Source organism: Lissotriton helveticus, chromosome 7 (assembly GCF_964261635.1).
Source record: "Lissotriton helveticus chromosome 7, aLisHel1.1, whole genome shotgun sequence".
NCBI lineage: Eukaryota > Metazoa > Chordata > Amphibia > Caudata > Salamandridae > Lissotriton > Lissotriton helveticus.
Window position 1 is genome coordinate 1,064,166,589 of NC_136068.1, and position 25,177 is coordinate 1,064,191,765.

At 45.3% G+C, this 25,177-nt stretch overlaps 1 protein-coding gene across 3 annotated transcripts in view; it reads right to left on the reverse strand.

The window, feature by feature from the left end:
* Positions 1–25,177, reverse strand: part of LGALS3BP (galectin 3 binding protein) — a 227,280-nt gene that overhangs the window by 136,169 nt on the left and 65,934 nt on the right. For all 3 annotated transcript variants that reach the window (XM_078653962.1, XM_078653964.1, XM_078653963.1), the window contains 2 exons: positions 18,200–18,391; positions 1,440–1,580 (listed from right to left, as the gene is read on the reverse strand). In XM_078653962.1, the coding sequence (XP_078510088.1) occupies positions 1,440–1,580; positions 18,200–18,391 (333 nt within the window). The remainder of the gene's footprint in view (positions 1–1,439; positions 1,581–18,199; positions 18,392–25,177) is intronic.

A 25,177-nucleotide genomic window follows, 5' to 3' on the forward strand; every position in this document is an offset into this window, starting at 1 on the left:
GCCCCGCAGACACTGCGTATATTAAACCCTTAGGAGCTCCCGTTGTCCGTTGGCCGTCGTGAGCACTACCTGGCTGGTGCTGCGAATGCCCTGCACTGGCAGGGAACGTTCGAAGCAGCTATAGTGTTAAAAGACACATCACAAGCTGAAACAACCATTCCACCATTTGCTGCGGGGTAAAGCCCCAAAAGAGACCCAAAATAACGACTGGCCTCAAAGAGAGACTTGAGTTCAGAAGACGGAATGACCACATGCAGAGGATCTAGCCTGAGAATCTGACTACTGTCGAGAAGAGCCTCAAGCTGAAAAGGAAGGTGCATGAGCCAGTTAGAATGACGTCTAGCAGGTGACCAGAGTCCACCTGAAGACAGACAGCTTGTACACAACACAGGATCCTAATAATGAGCAAAACATATTGAGCAATCGTGGCATAGAGAACAGAATGGAGCATTAACACAGCATTCATGGTGGGACTTTACAGGGCAGAGGTGAAAAGTGCGGGGCTTCCAGAGAGAGTCGGACAGCTTGGAGTACAAACATTTGTTTGCAGCTAAATGAAATCCGGCCACTGTGTGGCATCCTTCTTATCAGCTGGCTACATGTTTTAGGGCACAGGGTGTATGTGCATTATGCTTTGTTTCCTGTTCCACAATAGACCAAAAAGACATGCCAGAACTGATATGAAAATTCAACACTAAATTTTACTCATAAGGTAGAGAAACTCATTATAACCTGAGATGTTGCTAACAAATAGCGGTTTATTCATTCAATTTGGGAGTGATTATTTCAAGACAAATTTTTACATTTTATATACAATACTACACCATTATTTCATACGACACTCATTCAACTAGTCATCCATGTCACAATCATGCAAAATCAGACATCCATTTGTACACAAAATTAAAGAATTACCACAAGGAAAAAAGAACGTGATAGTAGAAAGAAAAGGACAAAGGCTGCTCAAACAATAAACATCTGTAATATACCATCTATCTATATATATATATATATACACTAGGAAATTAATCCTAATCAGCTTAAATGATGTAACACACTGTATATACACAGATTAAAGCATTCAAGTTGGCACTTGTTTGGATTTTAAATTCAGAAAGAGCAGCACTTTGCGAAGAGGCCTCTTCGCAAAGTGCTGCTCTTTCTGAATTTAAAATCTGTGTATAAGTGCTCAGCCTAACTGATTAGGAGCCAACTCTTCGTTGTTTATATTGTTTCCTGTTCCAGCAGTGTTGGAAAACGGGGGGGGGGGGGCGTTCACCCCAGAAAGCGTGTGTTCGCCCATGCCTGCTTAGACAGCCTCTGGACCTAAGGTTACAAGAAAACCCCTGAGGATCTGTCCAGACTCTTAGAGTTATCATCTCTGATGGTTTGGCACAGGTGAAGAGCATAGCAGGGAATCTTGGCACTTGAATACTCACACTGTCTCTTTCCACTGCAGATGACCCCGGCATCTTCTGTGTGGCTGCAGTCGCTGTTCCCCCAGCCAGTAGATTTGCACTTATCGAGTGACGACTCAGTACCAATGCACCCCACCTCGTCCAGTAGAACAGGGCCCGTGCCTGTGCAAAAAGAGCATGTGTGAGTTGGTGAAGGGGAAGTAACATAACTGTACAGTGGAACATCCAGAGATGGAACTCAATTGTAAATCCTAATGGCCAGACTTACTCAACCCTTCCACACTCATTCAGATCAGGTTTACTCACATATTTCAAACCCACTTAGATCGCATTAGCTCAGTCCATGCTAAATCCTGGGATACCATAGCTGTGTTTAGATCCAAGGCTTACAAAATCCAGACTCACATAATTCTGGTACCAATAGCCACTCAACTTTTGAAAAAACTTGGACTCACTTGGATGTTGCCAAAGCCAAGCCTCCATAACTTCTGATAATGCAAAGCAGACTTAACGTTCACAAAAGCCAGACACACTCAATTCATGTCAGTGGCTAAAACCACTTAATTAATAATTATACCCCTATTGACCTTGGCTGTTTACAGGCAAGATTCACTCAGATCTGGAAAATAAGCGGAGAAGCTCCCGGGTAGCGATGCAGGGCAGAACTAAGCATCAGCCCCCGATAATGACCAGGCTCATTATGCTCTGGATGTAGGCTTAACTGCCTTTACTTAAGTGTTGGTTGGTGAGTTTGGAGAGTGGTGGAGTATAAAAGTTGGGGTTGAGTGTTATGTCGCAAGCAAAGTGAGCGAGCCCAATGGATGAAAGGTGGGGTTGAAAGTGTTCTCCGCACAAGAAATTTTAAAAAAGAGTGGCAAATGGTACATTTTAAAGCAAATTTGACAAAGATAAAAGTTTATAAAGCAACTGTAAATATGTATTCTTGAAATATGTAAACACATTAAAGTTAGCCCCTTTGTTCTTGCACTAAATAAATTCCATGTCTGAGTTTGTCAATGGGTGGCAAATGATTTAGTTAGTCCCAGGGCATCTTAAATGTAAGGGACTCGGTGGCAAACAGGTAGATGGGAACTGATCTGTTTGCAAGACATTTGAAGATGTAGGCTTGGGGAGAACATTGCTTCCTTCTTTGGACACCAGCGTCAACACCACCATCAAAGCTCCCTTGGAATTACACGGTCTAGTAAGATGTGAATGTGTGCGATTTTTTTAAATTACTAAATTTTAATTTCCCACTGGCTGTGTTGTGCAGCACAGTTCTGATCCAGGTGAAATGGTATTTCCAGAGGGACAGGCTACAAAATCACCACCCTGACAAACACACCCTTTATTCTACCCACAGTGACAATCTACCAACAACAAGGAAGCTGGCAGAATTAGGAGAAACGTGTTTTCATTTACAATTCCTGTCCTTCTCTGGAGCACGTGTCTGTCACCATATGACACAGAGAAATAAAGGCAGATCTGGTTAGCAAGTCTGCAGCTGTAAAATTAAAATTGCATGTATTCTTGAAGAGTGCCAGAGTGCAAAAAGTATAAACACAGCCTCAAAAAGCAGATAAGGCGCTGCCATTCATCAGCAACTTGTGTCAAACTGTTTACATCACTGCAGCAAGTTGTTAGGGAACTCTAAGGCAAACAAAAATTATTAAATGAGTTAAACTGTTTTTTTTGGCCTTTGTGTGTCAGCCAAGGTCACGCTGACATAATCAAATCAGAAATAAAATTTCGAGAGACAAACAAAATCGGGTGAAACATTGTAATAAAAGCGCAAACAATAAATAAACCAGAGCAAGAATAGGAAAGTAATAACGGATAAGGGGAAAGGGTTATGTTAAATAATGAAAAATAAAGTAGGACTTGTGGAGAAAATAATAGGAAAGCAGGCCTGGCTTTTTCACAATTACAGCTTAGAAACAGTTATTTATGGGCTGCTGTCATTGAACACTTCCCTGAAGCACTGTAGAGGCTTGATTTCATTTTTATATTTATTTATATTTTGTATCCTTTACTTTCAGATAAGCAGTTGTTTGTGAAGTCATAAATGTTCATAGAGGGGCAGTTCATATTTTTGGATGGGATAGCATGTGCCTGAACTGCAGAAGCAGATATTGCGAGACACTATGGAACAAAGAGCCATATGTATCAGCAACCTGATTTGCGATTCTGAAATAGCGATTTTTTAGAAATTGCTATTTCTGAATCGCAAATTGGGATGCAAGTACAAATTCGCAAATTTTTTGTGAATTCTTAGTATTCCTTAATTGCGATTAGCAAATTGCGAATCGCAATTAAGAAATACTTTCCCATTCATTTCTGTGGGCCAGGAGGCCCATAGGAATGAATGGGAAGTTATTCTCAATTTGCGATTCGCAATGTGAGAATTGCAATTTGAGAATAATTTCAAGTGTGCAGTGGTGTCCAAAGGACACCCTGTTGCACCCCTGAAATAAGCATGGGTGCACATGTAGCGCACATACATGCCTCTTTGAAAAATGCAAAAATGTGCATTTGAATATCAGCAGCCCTACATGCCAAGAACAGATGCATACTGGTAAGTAGCATATTCCGTTCGAGGCATGTGGGCTGCTGAATTCATATCTGTGCATAGACTGTACAGCAGTATCTGCTCTAGCGGTGGCTACCTGTGCCAGCTGCAACAGTTTGAAAAAGAGTTTTGAGGACAGCCTGGCCTACAGCAGCTTGCTGTTTTGTTTGCACGTCTACACAGTAATGTGTATGGTGGTCCATGTGGCTGCCTTATAGATGTCTTCAAGGGGAATATTTCCTAGGAAAGCCATGGATGCCCCCATTTTCCTTGTAGAGTATGCTCTTGGGGGGACGGTTAAAGTGCGTTTTGCCTTTTGATAACAAATTTGAATGCATTTAACTATCCATCTGGCTATTCCTGACTTTGAAATAGGATTTCCTTTGTGTTGTGGTGCAAAAGCAACAAATAGTTGTTTTGTCTTTCTAAATAATTTAGTTCTGTCTACGTAATAAAGTAGAGCTCTTTTTACATCTAATGTGTGTTGGGCTCTCTCAGCTACTGACTGTGGATTTTGAAAGAATACTGGCAGTTCTATTGATTGATTGATATGGAAATTGGATACAACTTTAGGCATGAACTTTGGGTTGGTTCTAAGAACCACCCTCTTGGCATGTACCTGCATGAAAGGTTCTTGAATTGTTAGTGCTTGTAATTCGCTCACTCTTCTGAGTGAGGTAATGGCAACTAAGAATGCAACCTTCCACGTTAAGAATTGTAGTTCGCATTAGTGTAGAGGTTCGAAAGGAGGGCTCATAGGTCTGGTAAGTACTATATTTAGATTCCAGACTGGGGAAGGGGGGTGTCTTGGAGGGATCACCCTTTTCAAACCCTCCATGAAGGCTTTGATTGCTGGTACTCTAAACAGTGAAAGGTTTTGCATGTTTTGAAGGTATGCTGCTATAGCAGCGAGGTACAGTCGTATAGAAGAGTATGCTAAGTTACATCTTTGTAGATGCAGCAGGTAACATATAATGTTTTGTATGGAAGCGTCTAATGGGTTGATTTGGATATGCAGTAAATAACAAATCTTTTCCATTTAGCTGCATAGCATGCTCGTGTGGTTGGTCGTCTTGCCGCCCTAATGATGTTCATGCAATCTGGGGGCAAGTTAAGGTATCCAAATTCTAAGACCTCAGGAGCCAGATCGCTAGGTTCATCTGATTGGGATCTGGGTGTCTGATTTCTCCATGGTTCTGAGTTAGAAGATGGGGTGCAAGGCACAGTCTTTGATGAGGAAGTACTGAAAGTTCTAGGAACGTTGTGTACCACGGTTGTCTCGCCCATGTGAGAGCAACTAGGATTAGCGTGAGTGAGTGTTGTCGCAATTTGCGTGCCACCAGCGGGATCAGCGGTGCTGGGGGAAAAGCGTACGCAAATCTGACTGACCAGTTCATCCATATCGCATTGCCCTGTGACAGCGGATGTGGGAATCTGGCGGTAAAGTACTGGCATTTGGAGTTTTCTTTTGTGGCAAACAGGTCTATTTCTGGGTGACCCCACTCTTCGAAGAATGGCTGGAGAACTTGGGGGTGAATCTCCCATTCGTGTAGTTGTTGGCTGTGCCTGCTGAGCAGGTCGGCAATTTGATTGTCCTTCCCTGGAAGGTGTTCTGCTAGGAGAAAAATTTTTGGGGAATCACCCACTTCCATATGCTTTGCGCCAGATGGGACAGCTGTGGAGAGTGCGTTCCTCCCTGTTTCTGGATATAGTACATTGCAGTCATGTTGTCCGTCCGGATCAACACCGTCTTGCTGTACAAGTATTTCTGAAATGCTTTCAGGGCTAGGAATATCGCTAGCAATTCTAGTTGGCTGATATGCAGCTTTTTCTGTTTGGTTGTCCAGAGCCCTTGTACTGTGTATTGAAGGAGATGGGCTCCCCAGCCTGTCAGTGATGCGTCCGCTGTTAGTACTAGTTGTGGAACCGGCTCTTGGAACAGTCACCCCTTGGAAAGGTTTTGTGGGTTCCACCACTGCAGAAAGTTGTGAGCGCGACTGTCAACCAACACTAGGTCTTTTAGTTGTCCTCGAGCCTGGTTCCATTGCCGTGCTAGGCATTCTTGTAATGGGCGCATTTAAAGTCTGTCATGGGGGACAATGAATATGCAGGAGGCCATCATGCCTATGAGCTGCATAAAGACTCGAGCTGGCAGAGAGTGTTGTGGCAGGAATTTGCGAATGAGTATCTGCATGCTGGCTATCCTTGCTGAGTTTGGATATGCCTTTGCCACTGAGGTGTTTATAGTGGCTCCCAGGTATTGCTGTGCATGGGATGGTTGCAGATGCGATTTTGGGTAGTTGATTGAAAACCCTAGGCTGTGTAGCAACTGAAGTGTTTGAGATGTGTGTGCTGCACACTGTTGGTACGATTTTGCTTGTATTAGCCAATGGTCCAGATAAGGGTACACATGGATGTGTTGACTTCTGAGATGTGCTGCCACTGTCGCTAAGCATTTTGTAAACACTCTTGGAGCCGTGGTAACTCCGAAGGGCAAAACCTTGAATTGGTAGTGTTGACCTTCTATTGTGAACCTGAGATATTTTCGTGGGCTGGATGGATGGGTATGTGAAAATACGCATCTTTGAGGTCCAGTGTTGCTAGGAAATCTCCTTGTTCTTGCAACGGGAGCACTTGCTGTAGTGTGATCATATGGAAGTGCTACAATAGTATATATTGATTTAGGGGTCTGAGGTCCAATATTGGTCTGAGGGAACCGTCCTTCTTGGGAATAAGGAAGTATAGAGAGTATACTCCTGTCCCTTGCTGGTGGAAAGGGACTTGCTCTATGGCCCCCTTTTCCAGCATGCATTTCACCTCTTGTTGGAGCAGGGTGATGTGTTCCGTGGACATAGGACGATGCCTGGGTGGTATGTTTGGTGGTGTAAAAGTCAGTTCTAGGCAATAACCAAACTGGATAATTTCTCTCACCCACCTGTCTGTGGTAATTGCGTGCCAGACAGGTAGGAACTGTTGGAGTCTGTCTCCGACCGGTGTTAGGTGGTCTGGAGGCAGCGTAATGAAGTCACTGTTTTGTGGCAGTGGAGGCTCTGGTCTTATTGCCTCCATGTCCTCTTCCCTTATTATTGTTGCCCCTATCACCTCCTCTGTTTGTGTTTTTGTTGAAGGAACCTTGTGTGTTACTTTTGTATGAGGCAGATGTTTACGAGGTATTTCCTCGTGTAGTTGCCCTGTATGAGGAGCGTCGAAAGGAGCCTCTGTGTTGCTGAAATTGCAATGCCCCCATTGATTTTGCGGTTTCTGTGTCTTTTTTCATTTTATCCAAAATGGTGTCGACAGCAGGGCCAAATAGAAAATCCTGATTGACAGGTTGGTTAAGAATGGTGGACTGCACCTCATTCTTAAAACCGGAAATACGCAGCCATGCATGTCTGCGTAGTAAGACGCTAGTGTTAATGGACCTAGCTGCGGTGTCTGCTGCGTCAAGGGCGCCTTTGATGGAGGCGTTTGTTATAAATTTTCCCTCCTGAAAGAGGTCATCAGCTTGTGCTTTAAAAGGCTCAGGTAGGTGTTGCATTAGGCTTTCGAGCTGATCATAATGCGCCCTGTCAAAACGAGCCAGTAGGGCTTGTGTATTAGCAATCCTCCATGAGTTGGAAGCTTGTGCTGCTACCCTTTTGCCTGATGCCTCCAGTATTTTTGACTCTTTATCAGGGGGAGGTGCTTCCCCTGTTGTTTGGGAGTTGGCCCTTTTACGTGCATTAGCCACCACCAGTGAGTCTAGTGGTAACTGCCCTCTGATGTAAGTAGGGTCTGTAGGAGCTGCCCTATACTTCTTTTCTATTCTGGGATTGATTACCCGTGCCCTGTCTGTATCCTTAAATATGTCAGGTGCATGTTTTAGAACTCCTTTTAACATGGGAAGTGTTCTGACACTTTTTTCTGAAGTCGGGGAGGTGTCAAATAAGAAGTCTTCCTCAACAGGGTCATTATGCATGTCTACATTGTGGAATTGTGCTGCCCTGTCTATGAGTTGATTGAAGACTATGGTGTCATCTGTAGGTGACGGCTTAGTAGGATAAGAGGGTACATCAGGGATGGGGTGGGTGTTGTAAGGGTCTGTTGGCTCCTCCCATGGTTCCTCTTGTGGTTGAGGATCTTGTGGGAAATCATATTGAGGCTGTGGCTCATCCCCCATGTTACCCTCATTGTCCCTGTGGTGAGAAGGAGAGTAAGGAGAGTAGGGTGTAGTAGGCATGATAGGCTTAAAAGGGATGAAGGGTCTAGAGGGAGAAGTCCCAAAGACCTTTTTCTTTAATGAAATAGGGGAATAAGAGCCAGAGTCCAAAGGCCTCTTCTTTTTGTGCAGGATGGTAACTTTACCAGTCTCTGGATTAATGTATATCTTTGCCTGGTCGTCTGATGGATCTGGGTGGAAGAGTTCTTCCTCTACAGTCCTGGGTTGAGTGTTAGACTTCTTTGGGTCGGTAACACCCTGTTTTTAGACGACTTTTGGTGTTTAATTGGTTTTCTTCGGCTCGGGCCCTTTTTCGGGGTCGACGAGTGATTTGGGGTCGACCGGAACTTTCGGCTCGACACGTTTTTGTGCTCCGTAGACTTTTTTGGATGAGTGTCTTTTCCTTGTCGACGTTCTTTTTCGGATCGACTGGTGTTTTCGGCGCACTTATCTTTGGGTCGACAGGTTTTTCCGGCCGTGCTACGGGCTTCAGTACGGCACCCTTTTTGTCGGCGCCCTTTGCCGGGTCGACGGATTTTGGAACAGTAGGATTGTTCGGCTCGGCGACCTTCTTTGGTTTGGCGCCCTTCGGCTGTGTGCCCTTGTTCGGTTCGACTACCTTTTCGGGGTCGACAGTTTTTGGCTGAGCGGCCTTCTTGTGGTCGACAGTCTTTTTTAGCTCGACGCTTTTTGGCTGTACGGCCTTTTTCGGTTCGACGCCCTTCGGGTCGACGACCTGTTTTGGCTCTGTAACCTTCTTTGGGACGATGGTAGTGGGCCCTGGGGTCTCTGAAGGTTTCGATTTCGGAGCCGAGCCGGATGGCGGGGCTGGCGAAACTTTTTTCTGATCTTGGCTAAGGCCTTTTGGTGATGCCTCGACCGGAGCCTTCGGTAACGGGCTAATTGGTGTCGGGGGCAGTGTACTCACGATTTGCCCCGGTGGAATCTCGTCATCGGAGTCCGAGTAGTCCTCGATGGTGACGATCTCTAGGTCCGAGTCTGGAGCTTCCGGTAGTTCCCTGTCATCATCGAAGATGTTGTCCGGTTCCGGTGCCTGTCGCTGCATCTCTTGCCTAGCGGCCCGTCGGATCCGTATGTTTTTTTTCGACCGAAACTGGGCGCAGGCCGGGCAGGTTTCTTCCCTATGGTCTGGGGAAAGGCACTTGTTGCATACTGAGTGTTTGTCAGTATGTGGGAACTTGGAGTGGCATTGTGGGCACCTTTTAAACGGGCTTCTTTCCATTGATGGTGGGCTCAAGTGGCGTCGAAAAGGCCCAACGGCCCGCGTCGACGACCGAGTGGAGATGGAAAGCTGGATCGAGTAGAGAGGTACCGAACGAGAACAATACCATCAAAGTCGAAGGCCTTTTGGCCTTTAGAAAAGTTATGTTTTCGATTCCGAAGTTGGAGTTTTGGAGTTAGCATCCGAACCCAATGGCGGGAAAAAACTATCTGAGGATGGAGAAGATGCCCATGCGCACTGTAGTCCAGGGGAGGAGTCACCTATCTCGTGATACTTCGAAGACTCTTCCAAGACAACAAAGTGCAATCATCCGGACCCAACACTAGGCGGTGATCTATGCACAGATATGAATTCAGCAGCCCACATACCTCGAACATAAGGAATCGCAAATTTTGAATTCCTTGTTTTGCATCAGATTTTCCTTAATACATACCATTTTGCAAAATCGCATTCGCAAACGCCAAAAAGCTGTTATGAGCCCGATCACAAAAAGTGCCCTTGTGTATGGAACACAGCATATCTCATATGCCCTTCAATACACAGACAATCAACGCTTTCTAGTTATCTGCGTCAGATATAATATGGGCCTTTGGAGGGGAATTCACTTCAGCCCCAGTCGCAATCACTCTTCAATCTACTCTGGAATTTACAAAAAAGCGTGTGCAGGGTCATAACGCTTCTGAAATAGTCTCCCTATGCTGGTGTTCAAGATGCAACAACAACACAACTGGCACCATAAGTATGTGATTTAGAAAGAGATAACCTCATGCAAAGACTTTGGTATTAGGATCCATGGCTGAGGAACATATTGTTTTACTCAAAGGCTCTGAATTCTTCATTTAATTTTACTGTTTATTTTTTATTTTCCACCAGGAGTGCAGACAGTGCTGACGAGATGGTGCATCAACAGCCTGCCAGATAATCCACTGCAGGAGCTGGAAAATCAGTGGCTACATGGGGTGCGAGGTCAGGAGGGAATATCTCTTGCCAGTACTTTGTGCACCATTCTGTTAATGGCACTGGGCATGAAGAGGCCAATCACTGCAAAGCTTTGTAATAAAGCCGAACAGTGATTGCCCATATTCTGTATACCTAACCTGAGCCTCCCACCCACACTGCCTTGTGTTCAGTGCATGTCCTCTAGGCCAATCCAGATGCTGCTCTCGTGCTGTTTATGTTTGAAACAGCAAGAGAGCAGTCCAATGACTGGCTAGGTCAGGCGTACACAACGCTCCATAGGAGACATAGACTGCAGCTGTGATTCCACCTTGCCCCGGCTCACTAATTGCAAGTAGGAAGAGGCAGCCTCGCAAGTGCGCATGTAGAATTGGACGGCGAAAGGCACCCATCCAAACAACATGCGCAGTTTACTACACTTCAAATAAGTGACCCAAACTGAGCCTGGAAAGCCCCGCCCCTAACTCGGGAAGATAAGGCAGCCACAAGGCAATCTAAAAAGCACTGCTGCTGCGTGGCAAAAAAAAACACATTTATTTTGATTTTAATACGGGTGTGAGGATAACAAATACAGGGGCAACACCCTAACTCTCCCACAGAGGAACCACCACTGTTACTCATTAAGCTCTCAGAAAAAGCCGTGCCTCCTTAACCATTGCTGATGCCCAGAGTCACTCACCTCTTGATAAACCTGCCCATGGTCACCTCATACCCGCTCATCTGTCAGTGAATCCTAGACTCACTCAGCTTTTACCAACACGTGAACTGTGCTCTTGATTATGCTAAGACACACTCACCCTCTGATTGTTGGACTTACCCAGTTCAGATTCATTCATACACACTCAAATCTTCAGTTCTGAATCATTCATATCTCGATAAAATGCAGACTCACTTATCAGTTGTTCATAAAACCCAGATTCACTCATGACGTAATTCTGCCCAGATTGAATGGTCCTCACAGTGATGACGTACATACTCGTACTATCTCATTTGGCACCTGATATAGCTGAGGCTCACTCAGTTTGTGTTTAACTGTTAAATATGAGGTTAAGCTCCCACTCCAGATAGTATGCCCAAGTAAGTTGATATAATAATTCCTCATCCACAGGGATAATCAACCTTTCACAGAGCGACATGAGCGGGTTGGGACTCGATTGCTGCCAAACGGGGTCTCACCTCTTTTTCCTCCCCCTTCACACCAATCACTGGCAACTCAACAAGACACTCGGGCCTCTTAGATCTGGAGAGAGAGGGACCACTTTTGCCTTTGGGACTTCTACACTGAGGGCCTGTTGAAAACGTTTGCAGGGATCAAACATGAATATGGGATTCTGAAGGCTGAGGGTTTTCACCATCTCCGGATCCGCCATGGGGTCTCACCCAGTACTGTCAAGGCTCATGCTACGAGAGATCCTACACTCTTTTTTAAATTTCTTCAGCTCCTCTCCTCCTTTAAAAACCTAGGGGGCTTTTTTACAAGCCCCTTGCGCCACCTGTACGTCACTTTTTCCCATATTAAAGTGACGCACTGGCGGCGCAAGAGGCCTGTAAATAAGCCCCCTAGTCTCCAACATCTACCGCATACTTGACACGCAGTCATCAGCGCGTAAACCCTCCTTTGAGCTTCACGGTACGAAAGATGTTGGATGCTCTTCTAAAGTGGGATGGTTCTTATGTACTAAGGTAATGATGCTTACACTTTTGACGTGCTAAAGAGTTGTTAATTATGATAATACCATGATGAAGTTGGTGTTTTACTGATTTGTTATGCAAGAATTATGTACACGAACTCTCTGATTTTGGAAGTGAGTCAGAAGACTTTCTTTTTGTACTAGAGATGCTGTCCCACTCTTTCCTGAATTTGCTTCTCATTTGGGACTTTTTTTTTAACTATTCCGTATAACTCTGCATTTGAGCCTGTATGGCATTTATTCTGTATCTCTTGATGTAGATATTTTCGTAATAAAATCCTTTAACTTTCTGCTGATCTGGATCTCAGTTATTGAGTGGTCCCAGTTACTTATTTTTGCTACTTAGCTAAATTGGCCTTAGAAAGTATGACTTTTTGCACAATTCCTTAACACAGGAGAATTGTCTAAGGTAAAATATCGAGCTATTCAAGTGTTGTGGTGTCCTGAATATTTGGGGACGATTCTGCTCCCACATAAGCGTTGCATTGGGAGTGTAAGTTGTTTTTTCAGTGAATTTCGGATATTTCTTTAAACCTATGTTTAGATGTTATAACTAAAACTATCCTTAACTTCATTGTAGTCTTTGTTTTTTTCAGTCAAATTATATATTTTTATCATATACCACATCCAAGAATTTTTTAATCTATCTTTGGCGAAGCACTGCGCCCAACCAGTGGCAAGCAGCCAACTTAGCTGCAACCAGCTTTCGGCTCTGTAGTATGGTTTGCAGCCGCGGCCCGTGGAGGGAGTTACGGTGGGGCAGGGAGGCGGGGAGGGGGAGGGGCAGGGTGGAGGGTGCTAAAAACTGGCATATGGATAATTGCAGGTAAGTACACAATTTAATTAATAAAACGAATTTCGTAGCGCGCACTGCATCGCAAAATGCCTCCCTGTCCCACCGTAACTCCCTCCACGGGCCGCGGCTGATGGTTTGCAAACCCATGGCAGACTTCATGGACATGGTGTATGCTGGAAGCGCCTGGTTACGGGTTCATAGAATAGTAGAAAAGACCAGGATGAGCTCACAAAGCTTGCCTGTGGTTCTCATGGTCCCTGCCAATGACACTTGTACTGGGTTTGCAGCCCTAGCCAGAATTCACATTATCTAAGGGGTTGCAAAGATTGGGGTTCCCTTTGGGGGTCCCCACATGGGCCTGGGGGTCAGGGTTCACTCACCCTGCCCCTTATTTCCTTTCATAATTTTCCCCAAGGATGCGGAGCCAAGTGGTTGTGTCTTGTAATGCTGACTGCAACATTCTTTATAACATTGTAGCCAGACCCTCTGAGAGCTTCGGTTCTGCAGACCCCACCTTGGGTTCTCTGAACCGAAAAGGATGATTAAAGAGAGACAGCTATTTTGTCCAGTCAGATCCGAGTATTTTTCGGATTTTGGGTCCGCGGAACTCTGCCAATTAACTGTCCACATATCTCCATTTTTTTAACCCTTAATGCCCATTAAAAGAGTTTTGATACACTAATCTCTTGAATACTACTAAGCAGATTTACACCAAACTAAATAAAGACAATTGCAAAGTTGCATGCAGATTTGTCAAATAGCACCAAAGTTATAATGGAACCAAAAAATCTATAGTTAGTGTAAACTGTAACCTAACAATAACTAATCACATTTTACTTCCTGCTACTGGTTGTGACAGTAAGATGTTGGTGGTGTGTATGTCACTGAAACAGAAATATGCAGCTGGCGTATAGCTCTCTTATTGCGTCACTTTAATGAGCAAAACTCAAATGCTGCACACTTGTTATTCTTTATGTTGAACTTGCCAACCGATCAAGATGACTGCAATTACAGCAGTGCACTTCAATGTGTCCACACACTGTGATAGCATGTGCTGTTAGATGCCATTAATGTGACCTCATCTGCTTTATAATGAAGCTGTCCCTTCCAATAGAACATAACATGTGTATTTGTAAACCACACGTTCACCACTACGGGTATCTTGGCGCTGAATAACAGATGCTTGTTGTTAACCAACTCAATGGTTCTCATTTTATTGACCAGGGATGAATTAAAGGCTGAGTGAACCCGCCAGGATTTGAACCTGTGACCATGAGGTCAAACACAGATCCCTGCAGTAGAAGCATTAGTCCACTGACCCACCAGACCTGGCTGCATTTTACCAATACCATGATGGTAAGCCCCCACCACAATACCTTTCCCTACCAAACATGTGTCCTGGCATACTGCATAAATTGTTGTGATTAGTTTGAGTATTCCTGGAGCAGTTGTGATGAATCCCAGCTTCTTATCACCACTGTGAAATCTGAGGGAAACCCCCCAGAACAGGTAATATACCCAGGTACGTTAACCATGGGGGAGAGCACCCTCTTTCAGTGTTCAATGTTTTACAATCATAACAGTCCACTTATTAATTCCTCTTTCGCTTGTATTCCTTTTATACATAGCAAATTTACCAGCCACCATCTTGTATGGTGATGTAGATCTTCCTATCCCCAGTTCCATTTTACCATAAAATCATTTCCCTGCCTACCTCTCAAGTATACAAACACAAATCGAGCACAGCAGTCTGACAACAAACAATATGTTGGTGGTTTGAACTTTCATACTGTTTGAAAATATATCGATTGCTCACATGTTTTAAACAGGCTGGTACAAGAAGATGACCTTCCACTTTAATTTCATCTGGTCTTTTATTACGGTAGCTGAAAAAATATATCTACTTTTCGAAAGATTGACATTCACTCACCCAGTTCCTGATAAAAACTGAAAATTGCTTAACTCATACTCACTGAGCTCATGATAACGCCCAGATACTCTTTCCTCTTTATGTACCCAGATTTACTTAATCCTCATAACACTACAGACGTACACTTTACTTTAATACCCAGTTCTTCAAAATGCCCATATTCATTAATCTTCTCATACAGCCCATATTCACACATGCCTCTCATATTCAGTTGTTGATAATGGCTACTCATCAGCTTCTGATAACAACTAATTTCAGACAACTGTTGCATACAGCTGTGTCTGAACTGGGGTGGCAAAGTGAGCTAAAGAGCGATGATGGATTCAACCCAGATCTGTGACTGGGGGTGAGTGTCTTAAAAGTTTTAGCGCTCCGTCCATCGTCTCCTTGTGTTTGCTTTGTCCGCCCTAAGTTAGCAAAGTATGCCCAGATATGGGTACCATGCTCACTTTGCCACTCGATTTAAGCTAGTCTGGCTGATGAGAGCTGTTAGGCTGAAGCCGGTCCCAGGATGCTTGTTTCGAGTCCAGGGAAGACATGGCTTGGCAGTTCGGGCTGGACTGGTCACATGAGGCACAGGGTCAAGACTGATTTGCATATAGCTGTGTCTGAACTGGGGTGGTGAAGCGAGCAAAAGAACGATGATGGATTCAACCCACATCTGTGACTGAGGGTGAGTGTCTGAAAAGTTTCAGCGCTCCGTCGATCATCTCCTTGTGTTTGCTTTGTTTGCCCAAAGTTGGCAAGGTATGCCCAGATATGGGTACCTTGCTCACTTTGCCACTGAATTTAAGCTAGCCTTGCTGATGAGAACTGTTAGCTCGAAACCGGTCCCAGGATGCTTGTTTCCAGTCCAGGGAAGACTTGGCTTGGCGGTTCGGGCTGGACTGTTCCCATGAGGCACAGGTCAGACTGATTTGCATATAGCTGTGTCTGAATTGGGGTGGCAGAGTGAGCTAAAGAACGATGATGGATTCAACCCAGATCTGTGACTGGGGTTGAGTGTCTGAAAAGTTTCAGCACTCCGTTCATCATCTCCTTGTGTTAACTCTTGGAACGTGCCAGACTAACTGAGTTCCGAAGGCTCTCTCTGGTGTGAGACAAAGCCAAGATTGTCTCAGCTCTTGGAAAACCCCAATCAAACTCAACACCTGGTAGTGCACAGAAGTACTGTTAATTTCAGGATTAACTCATATCCTCATAAATCCCAGGCTGCATCAACACTTGATCATATCCAGAATAGCCATGAGCCATACTATTAGAGGCACATGTTGCCCAATACCTTCGCTCTTTTTTGGAGAATTCTGCTTATCTGGATCCCCATCAAGCAGGATTTCGTCCCATCCACTTCCCAGGGATGGCCAGTCTCTCAGTGGTCAATTATTTGAGGGAGGCAGCAAATCAGAGTTGGTTCTCTTGGATCTGTCGGCTGCGTTTGACTCGGTCGACCATTACCTTTTTGTTGACTGTGTCAAGGCCGCAGGTTCACAAGGCATAGCACTAGATTGGGTAAAATGTTCTCTGTGGGATCGGTCTCAATATGTTTGCTTATTTCCCTTTTGCTCCACTCAGGTTCTACTGAATTGTGGAATTTGTCTGGGCTCTGCGTTATCTCCTCATTTATTCAATCTCTATATTTGCCCTGTGGTACGTGAGCTACAGAAATGGAGACTTAAAATTTACATTTATGCTGATGATATGCAGATGCTTTTCAAATTGGACAATACCTCAGAATCAATGAGGCTTTTCCAAAATACGTTGCTGTATATTAGGGAGTGGATGAATAGCCATCAACTTAAAATAAATTCAGAGAAAACCGAAATAATGATCGTTATCAATAAAATCCATAACTGGAATACCAGATACTGGCCTCTAGAGTTGGGATCACCTCCCACTACCAAAACAGCAGTTAAAAGCCTAGGAATCCTCATTGATGAAGCCCTCTCTATGAAGCTGCAGATCGGAGCAGTGATTTCCTCATTTACCTTTCAGCTTGGTAAGATCAAAAAAATCAGGAAACACTTAACCTGTGAAGTCATCATCCAGATAGTAATGGCTTTGGTGATGTCTCACATTGACTATGCAAATTCTCTTTACTTAGGATTACCAAAAGTATTGAATCAGGACTGCAAACAGTACAAAATCAGGCAGCGAGGCTGGTCTGGAGTCAGCCAAGATATTGCCTTTCTAAGCCTTTGATGAGAAAGCTGCACTGGCTCCCAGTTGCCCAGTGGACCATCTATAAAACTGTCTGTATTATTTTTACATCACTGTATGAGAAAAGCCCAATCTTTATGCCCTCTAGATTTAAAACATACACCCCAAAACGCAATCTCAGATCAGTCCACCATAACTTGTTATCCGTGCCTAAATTTAAAAAGAAGAGGGTGGGCGGTGCTAGATTTTCTGTAATTGTCCCATATCTTTGGAACTCCCTTCCTCATGACATAAGATCTACAACTGTCTATTTCAGATTTAGGACACTTTTAATGACCTGGGGCCAGATGTAGGAAAATCGTATTTACCGATTCATAAATACCGAATTTTACAGATTCGGTATTTATGAATCGGTAAATATGAAGGAGGGAGATTTAGGTAGATTCGGTAATTGAATTACCGAATCTGTAAAAATCGGTATTTACCGAATCGGTAAATACCGATTCGGTATTGCCCATTGATTCCTATGGGCCTTGAAGCCCATAGGAATCAATGGGCAATACCGAATCGGTATTTACCGATTCGGTAAATACCGATTTCAGCAAGGGTGCAGGGGGTGTCACTTTGACACCCTCTAGTACCCCGAATACAGGCATGTGTGCCATGTGGCACACAGACATGCCCTAAGGGCATGTCTGTCTGTCACATGGCATAGGTGTGCATGCACACATGTGCATGCACACCTGGATTCGGTATTTTACCACCCAATTGGATTGGGTGGTAAAATACCGAATTTGTAGGGCCTTTGGGACTCTGAAGAGTCCCACCTACATCTGCAAGTTTCCGAATCGGTAAAAATACCGATTCGGTATTTTACCGATTGGGTAAATTTACCGATTCGGTAAATTTACCGAATCGGTAAAATATGCCCCCTACATGCCATTTCTTAAATACCGGTCGGTAACGGCCGAAATCGGCCGTTACCGACCGGTATTTTGGCCCCTACATCTGGCCCCTGGTTCTTTAGACAAGCATATGGCTAGACTCCTGATCTTGTTGTTACCTCCTTTTAGCTAGAGCCATGTGCCTGCTTGGTGAATGCACGCTTTACAAATGCTGTCTAACATAAAGTAACATGACAATCTTTCACTCTTGATACAGCCCTACCCTTCATGTTGTTTCATCACAGCACCATTACCTCTGAATGCCGTCCTCCTCCACCTTTCTCTTCTTCACTTACCTTGTCCGTAGCTTCCTCCTTTCATGGCCCGTGTCGCGTTCGCAAAACCCAGCTGCCAGCAGACCACATCAGCGTCTCTCATGTCCCAGTTGTCATCGCACACCGTGCCCCATGTATTGTTGTAGTAAACTTCCACACGGCCTTCGTTCGGCTGACTGTGCCCCACCAACCGCACATCGCCATTCTTCAAAGCTGTCAGAGAAAGGCAGATAGTGTAATGGTGAAGATGGAGGACATGGGAAGAGAAGGTGAACAGAAGGAAGGAAAGTAGAATGATGGAGGACCAGAAAGTTACTAAAAGAGAGAGAAGAAGGAGAGGAGATGCCTGAAGGTGATAGCTAGCAAAAACAAGCATTGATAAATGCATAGGTTTCGCCTCTCTGCCTATTTCGTATAAATATTTCAGGACATATTAATGTATTCTTATATGTTCAGAAACAGGGATGTGTATGGGAATAGTCTGAATCGTCACACTTGAAGGAGTGTAATGGTTAGTAGTTGTGTTGTAATTATCAATGGCAGCATGGCAGGGGCAATGTGAGGTGCAACCTCAAGGGCCTCCTGTTGAGAGCCATGATACTTTTTTTTTTTTTGAGAGCCATGATACTTTTGTTTTTTTTTACAAATTGAGCGCTGACTTAGAGAACCAACAATGTCACGACAATGTAGGAGCAGGGCTTGCAAAAATGTTTGTGTTTTTGCATAAACATATTAGGCGTGCGAATTTGTGCTTCAGGTACCAAATGGAATAGAACAGTGCTGACCTGAAAACTGAACAAGTTAATACGCGTAAGATCATAACAACAATAGCTCTCTTGTCTTTTTGGTCTCCTTTGCACGCCTAAGACTGTCTTAGGCAGTTGTGCAAAAAGAAAACACAACCATACTTTTACACCTGCACATGTAAATTATGGTCATGCATATTTTGGTTACTGCCTCTGATTGTGATAAAAACCAAGGGCCAGATGTAGGTGGCTAAATACCGGTTGGTAACACCGAAATTCGGTAAATTTCAGCGTTACCCACCGGTATTTAGCCATTCCTAATGTAGGTAAGGAATCGGTAAATATTGATTCCTTAATACCGATTCCTTATTGCTCTTGCATTTAAGGAGTCGGTAATACAGATTCCTTAAATGCAATGTAAGAAGCATATTAAGGAGTGCTTTTGGGCCTTAAGAAATCTGTAATTTCCACCAACTTAAAGTTGGTGGTAATTACCGATTTCCCTTAAAAAAGCACTTTTTTACTTTTTTTAAAGTGCCATGTGGCACACATCCATGCCCTTAGGGCATGATTGTGCCCACATGTGCACACATGCACATTTCAGTGGTGCAACAGGGTATCCTTTGGACACCCTGGCACCCTTGAAATACCTCCCGGTATTACCGATTCGGTTACACTGAATCGCTAATACTGAATGTCTTCACATTCATTCCTATGGGCCTCCAAGCCCATAGAAATGAATGGGTAGGTATTCCTTATTACCGAATCTCAATTACCAATTCGCTATTAAGGAATATTAAGGATTCTGTATTTTTTACCGAATCTTTACCTACATAGGAAATACCGATTTCTTAATAGCGAATCGGTAATTTTCGCTATTAAGAAATCGGTATTTCTCATTTACCTACATCTGTTCCTTGATTTCTTGCACTTTATTTGAACTTTACATAAAATAAGATTGTGTTGAGTATTTATTGTGTACCTGTGTGGGTTTTCTCCAAAGTACATAGCGTGAAAAGTAAAAAATGGAAGTGGAATCTAAAAAACTTGGTATTTGAACAAGCTGCAGCTTGACAGACTCACATGCCAAAGCACAACTGCACATATCACGCCTCCTCCTGCCATGCATGACATGTGCAGACATGTTGGCACCGAGAAACCTATGCTTCTCACCCCTCTGGTTGGCCAGGCTGCCCTGTGAACACAACCACTGCAGCCAGGCAGGCCCTCATTGGGCTGTAGAGGCGTCATCTGAATTCAGTTAGGCCCAGTTTCCCTAAATTCTGCTACTGCTGTGGACGTGATAATCACCGTGGCTAACTGCATTGGGAAGGAGTGCAAGCTGGAAAACTAAGTTAGCAACACTTGAGCACTTCACTGCTAACTTGTTTCCCCTGCTTTGACAGGAACTGGCTCTCATGAAGCAGTCAGCCAGTGCAGTGTGTTCCCATCCAACGGTTCGCGCTAATGCTGCGCTGTAGCTACCAGGATCGAGGGAGAGGTGTGGCGCAGCGGCCAGGGTGGCTGACTCCGAAGCATGGGGCTCACGGTTTGCGCGCCAGCAGCAGCTCAGCCCAGCACCATGTGACTCTGGGCAATAGCTCAATTCATCTTCCCAACAGTCCCCAGCGCCTTGAGACCCTTAGGTTCTCAAGGCGCTGGGGACATGCTTTACAAATACTGGGTTATTAGGATTGAAGAACAGGCAGAGGTATTTTTGGGAAGGTGCTGACTGGAGAATGGGTATATTTAGTGCCTTTGGATTGTGGGGTTTGGAGCTATATGGAGGGATATCAGAATGGTCTGCTCCAGGAAATCCAAAACTTTGGTGTCCACTGGTGTGATCCTAAGCGCCATGACTATCATCATCTGGTAGCTGTACACGGGCTGACTGAGTCACCAACTTATTGCCAGCGTCTATGTGAAAGTGCAGGAGCCGGTCCCGGAGAAAAAGTTGGAAGAGGACAAGGGGGAAGCTTTGAGGATTACTGATTGCCTGGACTGCTGGAGACAGAACTAAGTGGGGACGGGCAAGCAGTGCTGGGAGGAAGGAGGTGGGAGGGACGGAGGCTGGTGCATGCGAGAGAGGCAGACACATGCACTCCCAGTGCATGTTCAGAAGAAATAATACAAGCAGGCAGACGGCACCACCAAATAACAGGGAGGCACTAACACATACACAGCAATACTGACACACATCAGAACTCCCCATTGCAGCAGCACAACAGATGGTAGTTTCCGGCCATGCAGTCCTGTCAAGTATCACGCTTCGGACGTGACTCTAACGCATTTCAGTGTGGTGTTCCGCAATACCGCACTGAAATGCATTGTCACGCATTTTAATGCCAACGCCAGGGTGCTAGCGCGCACGCCCGTGCCTCTAACACCTATGTGCCCCGGCTGCTGCTCAGCTCTCCGGCAGACTTGCCAGCAGGAGACGCAATTAAGTGATAAGATCCGATCGTGCTCTGGGCTAGTGTCTGACAGGGCTACAATTTTACATTCTGCCAGGCAGCAGTGCCTCTGCCTGCATAATTGAAACAGCGGGGTCTGCCCTCTCAGTCGCTGCGTTAGCTGTGGCGCCAGCGCCATTTGGGGGAATCATGACCTCACGTCCTTAAGAGGAAGGAAGTGAGGTCGGTCAGAAGCGGCGGCCGGGGACTCGACGCAGACCGAGTTAACTAACGAGATTCCGCGCTTTGCTGAGAGCTAGGTATTACCCCCGGACAGCATTCTGAGGGGTTGGTAGATGTGCAGGTCAGTGCGTGCTGCCTTAGTTTGTTTTGGCTGCCTGCAGGCATTGTGCATAGGATGGTAATTTCGCCGATATTACACCAAAGTGGCAGCTGTTTGGGGGCACTTTGAATGGTTGTGCATTTTTTTTATTTGCTGCAAAAAGTTTAAATGTGTAATGACGCCATCGCCTGTACCTTGCAAAACATAGTTTGAGTGTATGTCATTGGCGGGCGGCAGCTTTTACACCCCAGCGGTCAGAGGGTGCTGCAGGCGGCGAGGGCAACTGACCTACCTGTACTTGTAAGTGGTGCAGGGAACCGTCACAGGGCCGGCCGGTCGTCCTCAGGCTGCACGAGTGGGCGGCGTGGCTTCGCAGACAGTTTCTGCTCTCACCCAGCGTTGACGTGTGCCTTGAATTACTGCCGTGATCGGACTACCCCGTCACCCACGACCCGTCCGCCAAACTGATGGTGCCACCATAGCTGCCAAGGTTTCAGATTGCTATGTGACATTTTCATAATTTCAGTGTAATTATGAGGGATATTTCACCGACTATGAGTGACACTTCCACGCGGCGTGCAAAATCAAGCAATGAAGATGAGGGAAACATATAAATATCAGAAATTACATCTATTTGAGCAATGAGATCGACTTTAGGATCATATATTCAAACACACATAGTTAAGCTAAAAGAGTGGTGACCAAAAACTCTAAAGAGTAATAAAACAGGCAATTGACTTTCTCCATCTATGCATAAAGGGTCTGGAAAAACACCCCTGTATCCATCAGGACTGCCTCAACACTACTCCAACTGAGGAAAGAGTTGTAGACACACCTTTTTAAAGAGCAGGACAGCACAATGCAGTAATATTACATGTCTCCTCACAGAACCCAGGTACCTCTCCCATCATTCGCTGATTTCTCGTGCCTTGACCATGTACATCACTACACTTATCTTGGTTTGCGCTATTAAAATAGCATATACTTAGAATAATCTCCCTTCACAGACATAGATCTTCAGAGTAATCTACATGCACAGGTGCAAGAATGCAAACGTTTTGCTTAGTCATATATGGTGACTTATAACTAGAATGTTATAAGCAGAGAAGCAATGTTAAATACAATAATCAAATAAAACAATCTTTATATAAAGTAACACTCCAGATCTGGATAACAATGTTAGAGTTATTTTAAAACTGTAATGTATGCAGATACAGCCCTGTCTGTGGGTGTGTCAACTCAGTTCTAACAGTGCGCCTACTTGGAAGCCCTCGCTGCCTGTGCCCTTTTTTAGCTCCAGCAGTTCCTATGGGCCCTGGCTGCCTGTGCCAATACTCAGGTGTAAATGTATGAAACTCCCCATCTACACTGCAAACAGAACACGACTGAGATGGTGAAAGGTTTCAGGCTTCCCCTGCGGTACTCTAGTCGCCCTCCAGCAGAGATAGTGCCTATAATACAGGAGATGGCCTGACGTTACAGAAATGGAGGCTTAGGTCTGGGGGGTGGGGGGAAGGAGAGAATACAAGTTTTCTTTATGTGTATTTTTATAAGGCGCGCACATTTATGGATGATTATAAACAGTTACATACAATGCTAGAATTCAAACATTAACAAAAGAAGTAGGTTATACAGTAATAATGTCCATTAGTGAAACAATCGCTTAGTACAATAACTGTAAGCCAGTGATATTTGTGAGCAGCACGCACCCGATGAAGAGGAGCTGGTATCTTTCAATGCCAAGCAGCGAGTGGAGTGAGACCGTAAATACAAGCAACTATTTGTCTGAAACAACCAACTGCTTGCTACCTAACCGCATGCGTGTGGCGGCTTTTTCCGCATTATGCGGCATTTTAAAAATTACCACGTTACATGACGAGCTGAGCTCGTCATCAGCACACGGTAGGTAACGCTGATGACGAGCTGAGCTCGTCATCAGCATGCAAGGGGTTAAAAGGTAGTCAGTGTGAGACACTTACTTTTGGCATGGGGGACACTGCAGTGCTGTCCCGCTACGAGCCAGCCAGCCACCACAACCTCCTCCTGCCCCGTGAGCAGAGAGGCCTCGAGTCAAAGACTGGCGCAGGCCCTGCATTTTTATTATGCCCTCGGTTCTGCTGCACTCACTGCAGCGCTACAGGCTTCAGTGCCTGTTGAGGCACCATCAGTTTGGCGGACGGGTCGTGGGTGACGGGGTAGTCAGATCACGGCAGTAATTCAGGGCACACGTCAACGCTGGGTGAGAGCAGAAACTGTCTGCGAAGCCGCGCCGCCCACTCGTGCAGCCTGAGGACAACCGGCCTGCCCTGTGACAGTTCCCTGCACCACTTACAAGTACAGGTAGGTCAGTTACCCTCGCCGCCTGCAGCACCCTCTGACCGCTGGGGTGTGAAAGCTGCCGCCCGCCAATGGCATACGCTCAAACTATGTTTTGCAAGGTACAGGCGATGGCGTCATTACGCATTTAAACTTTTTGCAGGAAATAAAAAAAATGCACAACCATTCAAAGTGCCCCCAAACAGCTGCCACTTTGGTGTAATATCGGCGAAATTACCATCCTATGCACAATGCCTGCAGGCAGCCAAAACAAACTAAGGCAGCACACACTGACCTGCACATCTACCGACGCCTCAGAATGCCGTCCGGGGGTAATACCTAGCTCTCAGCAAAGCGCGGAATCTCGTTAGTTAACTCGGTCTGCATCGAGTCCCCGGCCGCCGCTTCTGACCGACCTCACTTCCTTCCGCTTAAGGACGTGAGGTCATGATTCCCCCAAATGGCGCTGGCGCCACAGCTAACGCAGCGACTGAGAGGGCAGACCCCGCTGTTTCAATTATGCAGGCAGAGGCACTGCTGCCTGGCAGAATGTAAAATTGTAGCCCTGTCAGACACTAACCCAGAGCACGATCGGATCTTTACACTTAATTGTGTCTCCTGCTGGCAAGTCTGCCGGAGAGCTGAGCAGCAGCCGGGGCACATAGGTGTTAGAGGCACGGGCGTGCGCGCTAGCACCCTGGCATTAAAATGCGTGACAATGCACTCAGTGCGGTGATGCGGAACACCACACTGAAATGCGTTAGAGTCACGTCCGAAGCGTGATACTTGACAGGACTGTGGTGCCTCAACAGGCACTGAAGCCTGTAGCGCTGCAGTGAGTGCAGCAGAACCGAGGGCATAATAAAAATGCAGGGCCTGCGCCAGTCTTTGACTCGAGGCCTCTCTGCTCACGGGGCAGGAGGAGGTTGTGGCAGCTGGCTGGCTCATAGCGGGACAGCACTGCAGTGTTCCCCACGCCAAAAGTAAGTGTCTCACACTGACTACCTTTTAAGTAGCAAGCAGTTGGTTGTTTCAGACAAATAGTTGCTTGTATTTACGGTCTCACTCCACTCGCTGCTTGGCATTGAAAGATACCAGCTCCTCTTCATCGGGTGCATGCTGCTCACAAATATCACTGGCTTACAGTTATTGTACTAAGCGATTGTTTCACTAATGGACATTATTACTGTATAACCTACTT